The sequence below is a fragment of the Chiloscyllium punctatum genome, chromosome 3 (assembly GCF_047496795.1).
Source record: "Chiloscyllium punctatum isolate Juve2018m chromosome 3, sChiPun1.3, whole genome shotgun sequence".
Taxonomy (NCBI): Eukaryota; Metazoa; Chordata; class Chondrichthyes; order Orectolobiformes; family Hemiscylliidae; genus Chiloscyllium; species Chiloscyllium punctatum.
The window spans coordinates 141,625,521-141,637,981 of NC_092741.1; the positions used below are offsets into that span (position 1 = coordinate 141,625,521).

Here is a 12,461-nt window from a genome sequence, read left to right on the forward strand (position 1 = left end):
TTTCCCCTCTCACCCTAAAGCTATCCCCTCTAGTTCTGGACTCCCCAACTCCAGGGAAAAGACTTTGTCTATTTACCCTATCCATGCCCCTTATAATTTTGTAAACCTCTATAAGGTCACCTCTCAGCCTCTGACGCTCCAGGGAAAACAGCCTCAGCCTGTTCAGCCTCTCCCTGTAGCTCAAATCCTCCAACCTTGGCAACATCCTTGTTAGTCTTTTCTGAACCCTTTCAAATTTCACAACATCTTTCCGATAGGAAGGAGACCAGAATTGCACGCAATATTCCAACAGTGGCCTAACCGATGTCCTGTAGAGCTGCAACATGACCTCCCAACTCCTGTACTCAATACTCTGACCAATAAAGGAAAGCATACCAAACGCCTTCTTCACTATCCTATCTACCTGTGACTCTACTTTCAAGGAGCTATGAACCTGCACTCCAAGGTCTCTTCGTTCAGCAACACTCCATAGGACCTTACCATTAAGTGTATAAGTCCTGCTAAGGTTTGCTTTCTCAAAATGCAGTACCTCGCATTTATCTGAATTAAACTCCATCTGCCACTTCTCAGCCCATTGGCCCATTTGGTCCAGATCCTGTTGTAATCTGAGGTAACTCTCTTCGCTGTCCACGACACCTCCAATTTTGGTGTCATCTGCAAACTTACTAACTATACCTCTTATGCTCACATCCAAATCATAAGAATAAGAATAATCTCCACACTCCAGATACCTTGCCCATTCTGCTGTACAGCTGTTAATTTTCTTTTTGTAATTGTTCTCTTTCTAGTGCAAGTCCTTATCTTGATTGAAAGTAACTTCATTAAAATTGTTGTATCATTCATGTTTGGAGAATAGAGGTAAACCTGACTTTGAATCTAGTGTAGATTGTCTTGTAATATTATCTTGTTATGCCTCTTAGTTGCAAGATGTAGTATGTGTGGTCATGTTATAATGAGCAAATTACTCATTATGGTCGAGGTTGTATGTGACTCTGAAGTTTATTTGAGGGGAGTGGCAATAATATCAGGTTGCAGTTCAGTGTGTGCCTACTGATGTGTTGTCTGATGGCTTTGGTTGTGTCGTTATTTGGGTGGATTCAAGTGCGTTTTGCATTTGCATTGGCCTTAAATTGTGAAGAGAATGTGTTGCCCAGACATTGCTAATGATCATTGACGATAGGTCAGGTAAAAGAATCTGATTACTTAAATTAATGTTCTCAATTCTCTGGCCTTAGTGTATGTATAATTTTCTTGGACTGAGTTCTTTTCCCATAGGACATAATGAGGTCTGCAGACGCTGGAGATCAGAGTTAAGAATGTGTTGCTGGAAAAGCACAGCAAGTCAGGCAGCATCTGAGGAGCAGGAAAATTAATGTTTTGGGCCAGAGCCCTTCATCAGGAAGGGCTGATCCTGATGAAGGGCTCCGGCCCGAAACATAGATTCTCCTGTTCCTTGGATGATGCCTGACCTGCTGTGCTTTTCCAGCAACACAGTTTCAATTCCTTCTCCCATAGGTTGATGTAGGCTATAACTGTTAGTTGTCCAGCATCACGCTGAGGTTGAATTTAATTCAGTAGACTTGACTTGATGGTCCTTCATGACCCATAATTTCAAGGAGTGTGTCTCATAATGTTAACAAGGAGAATTGATGTAAGTAGACATATAGAATCACAAAGTCATACAGCATGGCATCAAACCCTTCAGTCCAACCAGTCTATGCCAACCATAATTCCAAATTAAACTAGTTCCACCTGCCTGTGCTTGGCCCATATCCCTCCAAATATTTCTTACTCATGTAATTATCCAAATGTCTTTTAAACCTTGTAACTGTACCCTTATCCACCACACATGAAGTTCATTCCACACACAAACTACTCTCTATGTAAAAAAAAAGTTGCCCCTCATGTCCTTTTTAAATCTTTCTCCTGTCACCTTAAAACTATGCCCCCTAGTTTACAATTCCCCCGTCCTAGGGAAAATATACCTGCCATTTACCTAATCTATACCCCTCATGATTTTATAAACCTCAACTTCCTTTACCTCAGTGAAAAAACTCCCAGACAATCCAGCCTCTCCCATAACTCAAACACTCCATTCCTGACAACATCCTGGTAAATCTTTTCTGAACCCTCTCCAGCTTAATAATATCCTTCCAAAACAGGGTAACCAGAACTGGACACACGACTCTAGAAGATGCCTCATCAACATCCTATACAACCTCAACATGACATGTAGTCAAAGGACTGAGCAGTATATGCAATTTCCTCTCTTTCCTCCACTTAAACTTGTAAGTGGCAGTTTTATCTTGCAATCTAAAACCGATTGCAAGGCTGTAATAATTATAGGATAGACATGGTTGGTTGTCATGCAAGACGTCAGTGACTATTATTACATTTTCAAACTGATGAGTCTCGCTGAATGGATTTTTTAAGCAGTTTCTCATGTGAAACCATAGATTGATTTCTCAATCGACCTTTACAGTTCAGGGTAAAGTAAACACAGGAGAACTCTTTTTCTTAACCTTTTTGAGAGCCTTGGCAAATGAACTACGGTGAAAAATATAAAGAGGGAGGATTTGATTAGCATAGGTACTGAACACAAGTAAAAAGTAAATGATCTTTACTTCTTAAATACAAGTTGCCAGTTTGTGAGGGAAGCCCCTCTCTAGGTTGCCTGTAAAATGAGCAACACAGAGGAGGAACGTGCTTGACAACAGGTAATGTCGCATTTAGATGATTAGCGTCTCCTTGCTACTCGGTCTCTCAGACTCCTAGGAAACTAAAATCTTTGCACAGATAGGCCCGCAAAGACACTTTGTCCTGGGTAATCCAGACAGAGGGCTCCTACCAACTGCCAGAATACATCAATATTAGACCATAAGACCACAGACATAGGAGCAGAAGTGAGGCCATTCAGCCCATCGAGTTTGCTCCGCCATTCAATCATAGCTGATAAGTTTCTTAACTCTATTCTTCCGCTTTCTTCCCATAATCTTTGATCCCCTTGACAATCAAGAACATATCTATCTCCATATTAAATATACTTACTGACCTCTGTGGCAGTGAATTATTGGGGAACTATGTGAAGCAATAAGATCATTACGAAAATCAAATGGACTTAATGTAACGTGAGATATTAAATAAGGGTGCACCATACAAATTAACATTCTTTCTACCCTACTTTTACTTTCTTATTCCCTAAGTCTAAAAGAAATACAAGCTTAGGTTAAAAAGTGAAGAGTAAAGAACTTTTTTGTGTACTTGTGCACATCCAGCTTCTGAAAGTCAAAAAAATTGGGGCAATGCATTTCAGTTATGGATTCTGTTCCCCTGGAGTCCTGTGTTTTTGGCAATGGTTACAGGGTTGTTATTGGGCTAGTTTTTAATCTCAGATATTATTGAATTTACATCTCACTGAATCGTAAAGGGATTTGAACCCATGCCCCTAGGTGTCTGGATTACTAGTCTATGACGTTGCCATTACACCATTGCCTCTCACTTGACCCTCCCCTCAGCTCATCTGCCTTGTTGATGAGAAGACAAGTTGAATGAACGCTTACATTTTCACCAAGCAGGAGTCAGATATTACTGAGCAGTCAGTTAGATGACGCCAGCCAGTAGAATGCCATATGTGAGCTTTTTAAAGGATCCTTGCAGCTATCAGGAATTGATCCATGTTTTATGGTACCATTACCACGTCAAAGGCTTTGGCCTTAAAGCTTCCATTTGAGGTCATAACCTGTGGTTTCGGAGGCTCTGATTTACATTTGAGTTTTTGTCTTGGAGTTGTGCTGTCTTGGGAGTCTGCATTTGTTTTTGCAGTTCAAGTTTAGCTAGATTTGGTAAAACTCATTCTTATTTAATATGATCAGTCCCTTATTACTGTTTTCCTACAGCTGATTACAAAGAAAGTTTCAACACAATTAGCAACATTGAAGAAATCGCTTACAATGCCATCTCCTTTACATGGGACATCAATGATGAAGCTAAGGTAGGGCTGGATTGCTGCGCTGCAGCACATTTCAATTTGTTTTAAGGTGATGCAGTTTTCACTTGTCAAGGTGACATAAACGTAAATATTTAGAATAAAAACTAGAGAAACTCGGTCAATCTGGCAACTTCGGTGGAGAAGAAACAGAATTAACGACTCAAGTTCAAAGATTCTTCAATGTAACTGTCCCTCAATTCAAAGAAGAGTCTTTGATTTCAAAGCATGATCTTTGTTTCTGTCTTCAAAGTTGTACTTTCTGGTTTTAGTTCCAATTTCCACCATCTGCAGGATTTTGTGTTTATTTCTGAATATTTAAACTTGATTGAACGTCTCAAGTCGTTTCTACAATTTAACTTTCTCTTTGGGTTTAAGCCCACCTGCCTAGAGCCATGAACATCTTGATTCTCTGTTGTCTCCTGGTGTTTGCTGTAAGATTGATTTAGCCTGGTGGTTTATGGATGCCATTCTATATTGGAATGTAATTTGGTGAACATCATCAGGAGAAGAATCTTCACCCTGGGCAAAATAGCAGAAGTGGGTACTGCAGATGCTGGAGATTAGAGTCAAGATTAGAGTGGTGCTGAAAAAGCACAGCAGATCAGGCAGCCTCCGAGGAGCAGGAAAATCGATGTTGATTTTCCTACTCCTCGGATGTTGCCTGACCTGCTGTGCTTTTCCAGCACCACACTAATCTTGACTCTGGGCAAAATGTCTACTGCTGACTGACAGTAGCAGCTATGATGCTTCACCAGCAAGAATCGCAATGAGCAATTCATTAACAATGTTTTAAAGTTTTTAATTGAAGTGTTTGCAGCGAATTTAAAAAGAAGAGCAGGAACAAATTACTGCAGATGCTGGAATCTGTATTGAAAATGACAAATGCAAGAGATCACAACGGGTCAGACAGCATCAATGGAGAAAGAGAACAAGCTAACATCTTGAGTCTAGATAACTCTTCATCAGGGCTGAAGTGAAATGTGGAGGGCACAGATTTATGCTGTAGTTTGGAGGGGTTTGGAGGGGGTGTGGATAGTGGGTGTAGGGTGTAGGGAGCAAAGATGTTGATAGTTCAGATTAAGTGATTGGAATGTGAGGATGGCAGGACAATTATGTGTCTCCTGCTAGACTTGAAAGGACGGTAAGTGGGATGGGGGGAGGGGAGGACATGGCAACAAGCTAAAAGTAAGAGGAAGAAATGAGAGTTGATTCCCAATCTGAAGGTGTTGAACTCAATATTAAGTCCAGAAATCTGTAAAGTGCCTAGTCTGAAGATGCGATGTTGTTCCCCCAGTTTGCTCTGTGATTTACTGGAACACTGCGGTATGGCGAGGGCAGACATGTGGGCATGTGAGTAGAATGCTGTGTTAAAATGACTGGCTACAGAAAAGTTGGGATCTGCTCTACATTGGGAGAAACTCAATGCAGACTGGGTGACTGCTTTGCAGAGCACCTCTGGTCTGTGCGTAAGCATGACCCTGACCTTCCTGTAGCCAGTCATTTTAACATAGCATCCTGCTCACATACCCACATGTCTACCCTCAGCATACGGCAGTGTTCCAGTGAATCACAGCCTAAACTAGAGGAACAACATCTCATCTTCACACTAAGCACTTTATAGCCTTCTGGACTTAATATAGAGTTCAACATCTTCAAATTGTGAATCAGCTCCCATTTCTTCCATCTTTTAGCTTGTTGCCATGTCCTCCCCTCCCCCTATTCCACTTACTGTACTTTCCAGTCTGGCAGACACACCATTCTTCGGCTATTCTGACATTCCAATCACTTAATCTAAACTATCAACGTCTTTTCTCCATCAGCAGCCTACACCCACTACCACCATCACTGCCCCTCCCCTCCCCCCAACAGGAGCATAAATGTTGTCCCCTCTCCACTTCACTTCACTTCACTTCACTTCACTTCAGATGAAAAGCCATCTCGACTCAAAATGTTAGTTTGCTGTCTCTCCATGGTGCTTTTGGACCCACTGTGGTCTCCAGCATTTGTTGTTTTCAGTTTAAAAAGTGCAGACAAGCTGAGCTCTTTTTGTCAATCAAAGTTTGATTAGGTTCCCTACAGTGTGGAAACAGGCCCTTTGACCCAACCAGTCCACATCGACCCTCTGAAGAGTAACCCACCCAGACCCACTTCTCTCTGACTAATGCACCTATCACTATGCGCAATTTAGCGTAGCTAATTCACATGACCTGCACATCTTTGGATTGTGAGAGGAAACCGGAGTACCTGGAAGAAACCCACGCAGACGTGGGGAGAATGTGCAAACTCCACACCAACAGTCACTCGAGGCTGGAATCGAACCTGGATCCCTGGTGCTGTAAGACAGAAGTGGTAACCACTGAGCCGCCATGCCACCCCAAATTTATCAGAAGCCATGAGGTGCCGGTGTTGGACTGGGGTGGACAGTTAAAAATCACACAACACCAGGATATAGTCCAACAGGTTTATTTGGAAGTACTAGCTTTCAGAGCACTGCTTCTTCATTGGGTAGTTAGTAGGGTAGGACACAGAATTTATAGTAAAAGATCAAAGTGTCAAACAACTGGTGCAATGTATTGAACAAACCTAGGTTGCTGTTAAGTCTTTAATCACTCAGAATGGGGATGCAGGTTTCAACTGATTAATATGTAAATCCCAGAACTTCTTTCAAGTTACAGCCTTGAGATAACTTAAGGTTTTATGTAAAAAAGGTGACATCTCAGCTCAGACAGTGCATTCAAGGTGTGAGGTTAGAGTCTGTCTGTAATCTAACCTTGAGTCAGACCAGTTCTGTTTTCAAAGTAGGAATTTATAAAATGTCACATGGATTGTCTGCCCTCTGACCATGTGATATTTGAACAAAATAGAATGTATCTGCAAATACAAATCTGCAAAAAAAAACATGAACAGCTGCAGCCAATCAGATGAGCCTGAGTAATGGCGTTCAGGAGACTTTAACGGACAATTATGAATTTTTAATGTCTGTGTGTCTTGACTAAATAACTGTACAATGAGTTCTGTTTTTTAATTGGGAAAACTATGTGAAAGGTCAAAAGAAATGGGCGCAGGGCAGTGCCAAAATAATGAGCAGAGGCACTTCCATTTGTGTAATCCTTTCTTACACACTCCAGCAGCATCTTGAAATGTTTCTGGGGTGATGCACGAGGCCCTGATCCAATTCACGGTGTTTTGATCAGTGGAGGAACCAACTTTGTGGCTGATGGGCTCATATATCAACATGTCTACAAGTAAGAGCGATCATTAAGTATGTCTAAAATGTAGATATAATGCACCCAAACTGGAACCTGCTGCACACGTCTTGGCTTGATGCTAAGAGCGCACAGGAGCTGAGTGTTCAGAGTACTGTTCCCTGGCTCCCTTCTCTCCATTCACTGAATTAATAGCCCATCACATTGAATCAGGTTTAATTTTGAAACCATAAGGAGAAGTGAGATTAGGATGTGGCTCCAAACTTTCCTTCACTTTCGCTCCTTTTCCCTCCTTGCCTTTTGTTCTCTCCTTGCCTTTTGCACTGCATTTGAAGAAAAGATTAATTAAAATCGTAGTTTTGCAGTTTAGGTGAATGCTAGAACTTTAAAAAATTGTTTAGTCAGTGTCTGAAGAGATAAATTATTGTTTCAGGTGGAGAGCCTTTTAGAGAATTATTTACACTTTTCATGTGCTGTTGTAAATTTGACACCGGATTAAATGGGTAGTATTTAGTGACCATTATCTTGTAAAGTGTAGGGGGCACCCGACCCAGTGTACTCGACCTTTTGTACAGGCTGTCCATAGGCAAACACTACTATTGACTTTAGAGTGCAGTGATTGTTGATTTTTAGACAGATACAGCGGTTATTTGGTGCAATACATGATCCCACAAACAAATTAAAGCCCAATTAGTCTGTTTGCCATGGCATTGTTTGGATGGGTGGGGGGACGTGGGGAATTAAGTGGAATATTGATTAGAACAGTTTCCTGTTACTCCTTTAGTGCCATATAATCCTTAATCTGTGAATGTTAGCAGCTCCTAGAATCTGAGGGAAACCAGCTTCGACAGTGCAGTATTTTCTCAGATACTGTATTTTGTTGTGTTAGTCTACGTTAGGTGCTCAAGGTCCATGAATGAAGTTTGAACTTTGAACTCTTAAACCTTGAGGTGAGAGTACTACCAAGCAGCACAAGTTGACTTGTTCAGTTGTAATTGGGTAAATACTATAAGCAGATCTCTTATGATATTGCTTATATTACCATGTATTAGACCATAAAATAAAGGAGCAGAATTAGGCCAATCGGCCCATCAAATCTACTCCACCTTTCGATCATGGTTGATATATTTATCAACCCCTTTCTCCTGCCTTCTCGCAGTAACCCTTGATCTCCTTACTAATTAAGAACCTATCTATCTCTGCCTGAAATACACTCAGTAATCACAAGAGCATTTTGCTGTGCAATGCACAATATATTTATTATTCTGTTGCTGTGGTAGAATTGTGTTTAAATTTTACTATTCCTTAAAGACTATATATACATAATATATAAATATAATTAATTGATTAATTGTTCTTTTGTTATTGCTGAATAAAGCTTGTCCTCATCATTCCTTCTTGAATTAGAAGAAAGACCTACTGGGATATTTTCTTGTAATGCCTGAAGTGCAGTGAATACTCTCAAAACTTTATATGGTTGGAAATATTTGATCTTATATGATGGAATATGGACGTCCTTTGCAGGATGACCACAAAAGTGTGTGTGAGCTGTTACCCGAACAGTTGACTGGTTAAATGTTCTGTTGTCTGTATTGACACTGTTTGCCAAGATTTTATTTTGCTGTTGTTTCTTCTGTCTCTGTCAGACAGTTATTGAAAGCGAAACTTGATTTTCAGGTTTCTGGGAAATGAGGTTGTGATGTTGAGCTTCTTGACAAACTGAAACTAGAGTATTACCACTTGGTGGTTGTGAGCCCTGAAAAGTGCAAACATTTGCAAAAGTGCAAATGAAAACTTCACTGAATCAGGTTCTCCCATTGCAGCCAATTTAAAAGCATGAGCTTCTCATTTCTCATCAAAAAAGATAACATTATACAAGTTGTTAGAGCTGACGCAAGCCAAGGTTTAAAATGAAACTGCTAACATTCAAACACTAAAACTTGCCCCGTTCATTAATTGTGTGATATTGAAGTCAACTAACTTAAATTGGGGAGTTATATTAGTGGAAATCGGTCAAGCACTCAGAGGCATGAGAATATTCAGATTTCCCAGCAATGTAGTCTGGGCACACTGTGGGAAGTTCTGAGTGAGAGAGTTTAAAGAACATCTTCAAGGCTGGCTCCAGGAGCAGGGTGAAGGAAAATCAAACTACTGCCTCTACTTCAGTTAAAACCTCAGACTTTGCTGAGAATAAAAAAATCTAGGAATAGACTGGGACTGTTTTCCCTGGAGCATCTGGGGCTGAGGGGTGACCTTATTGAGATTTATAAAACCATGAGGGGCATGGATAGGGTAAATAGACAAAGCCTTTTCCCTGGGGTGGGGGAGTCCAGAACTAGAGGGCATAGGTTTATGGTGAGAGGGGAAATATTTAAAAGGGACCTAAGGGGCAACCTTTTCACGCAGAGGGTGGTGCGTGTATGGAATGAGCTGCCAGAAGAAGTGGTGGAGGCTGATACAATTACAACATTGAAAAGGCATCTGGATGGATATATGAATAGGAAAAGTTTAGAGGGATATGGGTCAAGTGCTGGCAAATGGGACTAGATTAGTTTAGGATGTCTGGTCGGCATAAATGAGTTGGACTGAAGGGTGTCATTGCCATTGTACATCTCTATGACTCGAAGACTCATTGTGATCCATTAAGTGACTGAAATTAGTTCAGGCGATCATTCTTGCAATTAATCTTTGTATGGGGTACACCAGCCAGAAGTGGGTCCATGTGACGTCCACTATTCTCTTGGCCTTGGCTGAGGAATGGTTGCTAACTTCATGTATGCTGTCAGAAAAGGTCCCTCTGGATCAAAAATTGGATAATAGAGAAAGAAATGTCCATTCATCGAAAGTTAAAATCATAACACGATCTATCTTTACAGAGAGAAAGAACACCTAATGTTGTATATGAGTTTGAAAAAAGATAAGGAGTGCTATAAACACCCCACAATGTAAGTGTCATATGATATGTGAAGAGCTTAGGATCTTGAAGAAGTGAGATTTAACAACTGGTCCTCCTCAAAGTCTCTAACAATGTCTATTGTATCAATGCAATTTATAAGTAGTTGCTCACGTGCAATAAACTATATCTTGTCCCCATCTCTTGGGTGGTATGGTGGCTCAGTGGTTAGCACTGCTGCCTCACAGCACTAGGGACCTGGGTTCAATTCCAACATTGGATGACTGTCTGTATGGAGTTTGTACGTTCTCCCACAATCTAAAGATATGCTGGACAGGTAAATTGTCCATAGTGTTGGGTATGTTAGTCAGGAGTAAATGTGGGGGGATGGGTTACTCTTTGGAAGCTCAGTGTGGACATGTTGGGCCAAAGGGCCTGTTTCCGTACTGTATGAAATCTAATCTTGTCAGCTACAAGAGACTGCTAGTTAGGCAAGGAAGTGTTTTTTCTCTACCACAAGTCCAAGCAGGTCTACACCTAGAGGATAGTGGCAGCAACCTTCATATTGAACATCAGATCATGCAGTGTGGTGACCTAGTATGCCCACATCACAACAAGACGTGAAGGAAGGGATGCTTTATATAATCGGAAATAATAAGATGAAATCATTTTACCCTTGTCTATCATTGCCATAACTTTACCCATTTTTCCACGTAGGTTTTTTTGACTGGGTGTATGTCCACAGCTATCCTACATTTAAACATTCCTGTAAAACAGAGGTCTAAATGAAAACTCGCTAAACAAAAATTATTTTCCCTGGAGAAAATATGCAATAAGATGGGCTACATTTCTGACCTGCAACATTTTGAATTAAGAACCTATTTTTATGTATTAAATACAGACATGTGAAGTAACAGACGGTTGTAAAAATGTTTTTCAACATATGACATGGGAAGGTACTTGCTTTGTGAACTAGCATTTCCAGTTTGATGGAGATTGACGATTAGTTTTGAATTTGAAGAAGGCTCCCCTGATTTGTTAGCTAATAAGTAAACTGATCCACCTTTCAAGTGTACACGGTGATAAAGTTTTATTTTACTTTCTTTTGGTAAATTTATCATTAAAAATACTGCCGTGAGAGCCTATTTTAGAAACATTTTTATTTGCTGTAATGGCATTCACTAAGATATGCAGTACTGCATAATTTCTTTTCTTTATTCATTCACGGGATGAGGGCATTGCTGGCCAGCCTTTATTTACTTCCCATCCCTAATTGCCCAGAGGGCAGTTAAGAGACATAGAGTCATAGAAATGTACAGTATGGAAACAGAGCCTTCAGTCCAACCTGTCCATGCCGATCAGATATCCCAACCCAATCTAGTCTCACCTGCCAGCACCAGGCCCATATCCCTCCAGACCCTTCCTATTCATATAACCATCCAAATGCCTCTTAAATGTTGCAATTGTACCAGCCTCCACCACTTCCTCTGGCAGCTCATTCTGTACACGTGCCACCCTCTGCGTGAAAAAGTTGCCCCTTAGGTCTCTTTTATATCTTTCCCCTCTCACCCTAAACCTATGCCCTGGGTGTGGAGTCACATGTAGGCCAGACTGGGTAAGGCTCATGCCCGAAACGTCAATTCTCCTGCTCCTTGGATGCTGCCTGACCTGCCGCGCTTTTCCAGCAACACATTTTCGGCTCTGATCTCCAGCATCTGCAGTCCTCACTTTCGCCTGAGAAACTAGTCCATGTACTGCAGTGTATTCTCCTTTTGCCTTTGTTTTTCAAAACTTCTACATGCACTGTAGCTGGATGAACAAAACAAATTGTCATTTGTTCAAACTGAATTGCCATTTAACTCCTTGCAGATGGTAAAAGGAATGCTATCATTATAAGCTGTGCTTGGCTGGTCTTTGTGTGATTCCCATTGTATCAGATTCGCATTGAACAAAGTCACCTGCAGCATTGTGGCCCCTTGTGTTTCGATTTGTAGTTTTTATTGAAATAAGAGCAATTAAAACTTCTTTAAAAAGGCCCCCAAAGTCTCTTGTTACTAAAAGTTGTTGAAATTACCAAATAAAAATGGGTGTGTTTGTGGTTTCTGAGAAATGAAAGACACTTTGGTACGTTGGAAGGTAATGAGAGAACAGCAAATAATAAAATAAAGATTGTGGTTTTTAAAGGGGCTTTCATGCCTTGCAAAACAAAACAACTCAATCTGCAAACATGGGTGTATATGATGTCAATGTAAATAGACAATCACATGTCTTGGAGCCAAGAGACCTATTAAAATAACAGTGCAAGCTAGTTATAACTGCCAAGGCAGGAAAAGTTTAAACAGCAGAATGTACAGACAGGCTTTTAAAATTTTCA

At 40.7% G+C, this 12,461-nt stretch overlaps 1 protein-coding gene across 3 annotated transcripts in view; it reads left to right on the top strand.

Annotated features, from left to right (window-relative positions):
* The window catches only part of grhl1 (grainyhead-like transcription factor 1), a 120,377-nt gene that overhangs the window by 49,819 nt on the left and 58,097 nt on the right, over nucleotides 1-12,461 (top strand). For all 3 annotated transcript variants that reach the window (XM_072561595.1, XM_072561614.1, XM_072561604.1), the window contains exon 9: nucleotides 3,897-3,991. In XM_072561595.1, coding sequence (XP_072417696.1) covers nucleotides 3,897-3,991 — 95 coding nt within the window. The remainder of the gene's footprint in view (nucleotides 1-3,896; nucleotides 3,992-12,461) is intronic.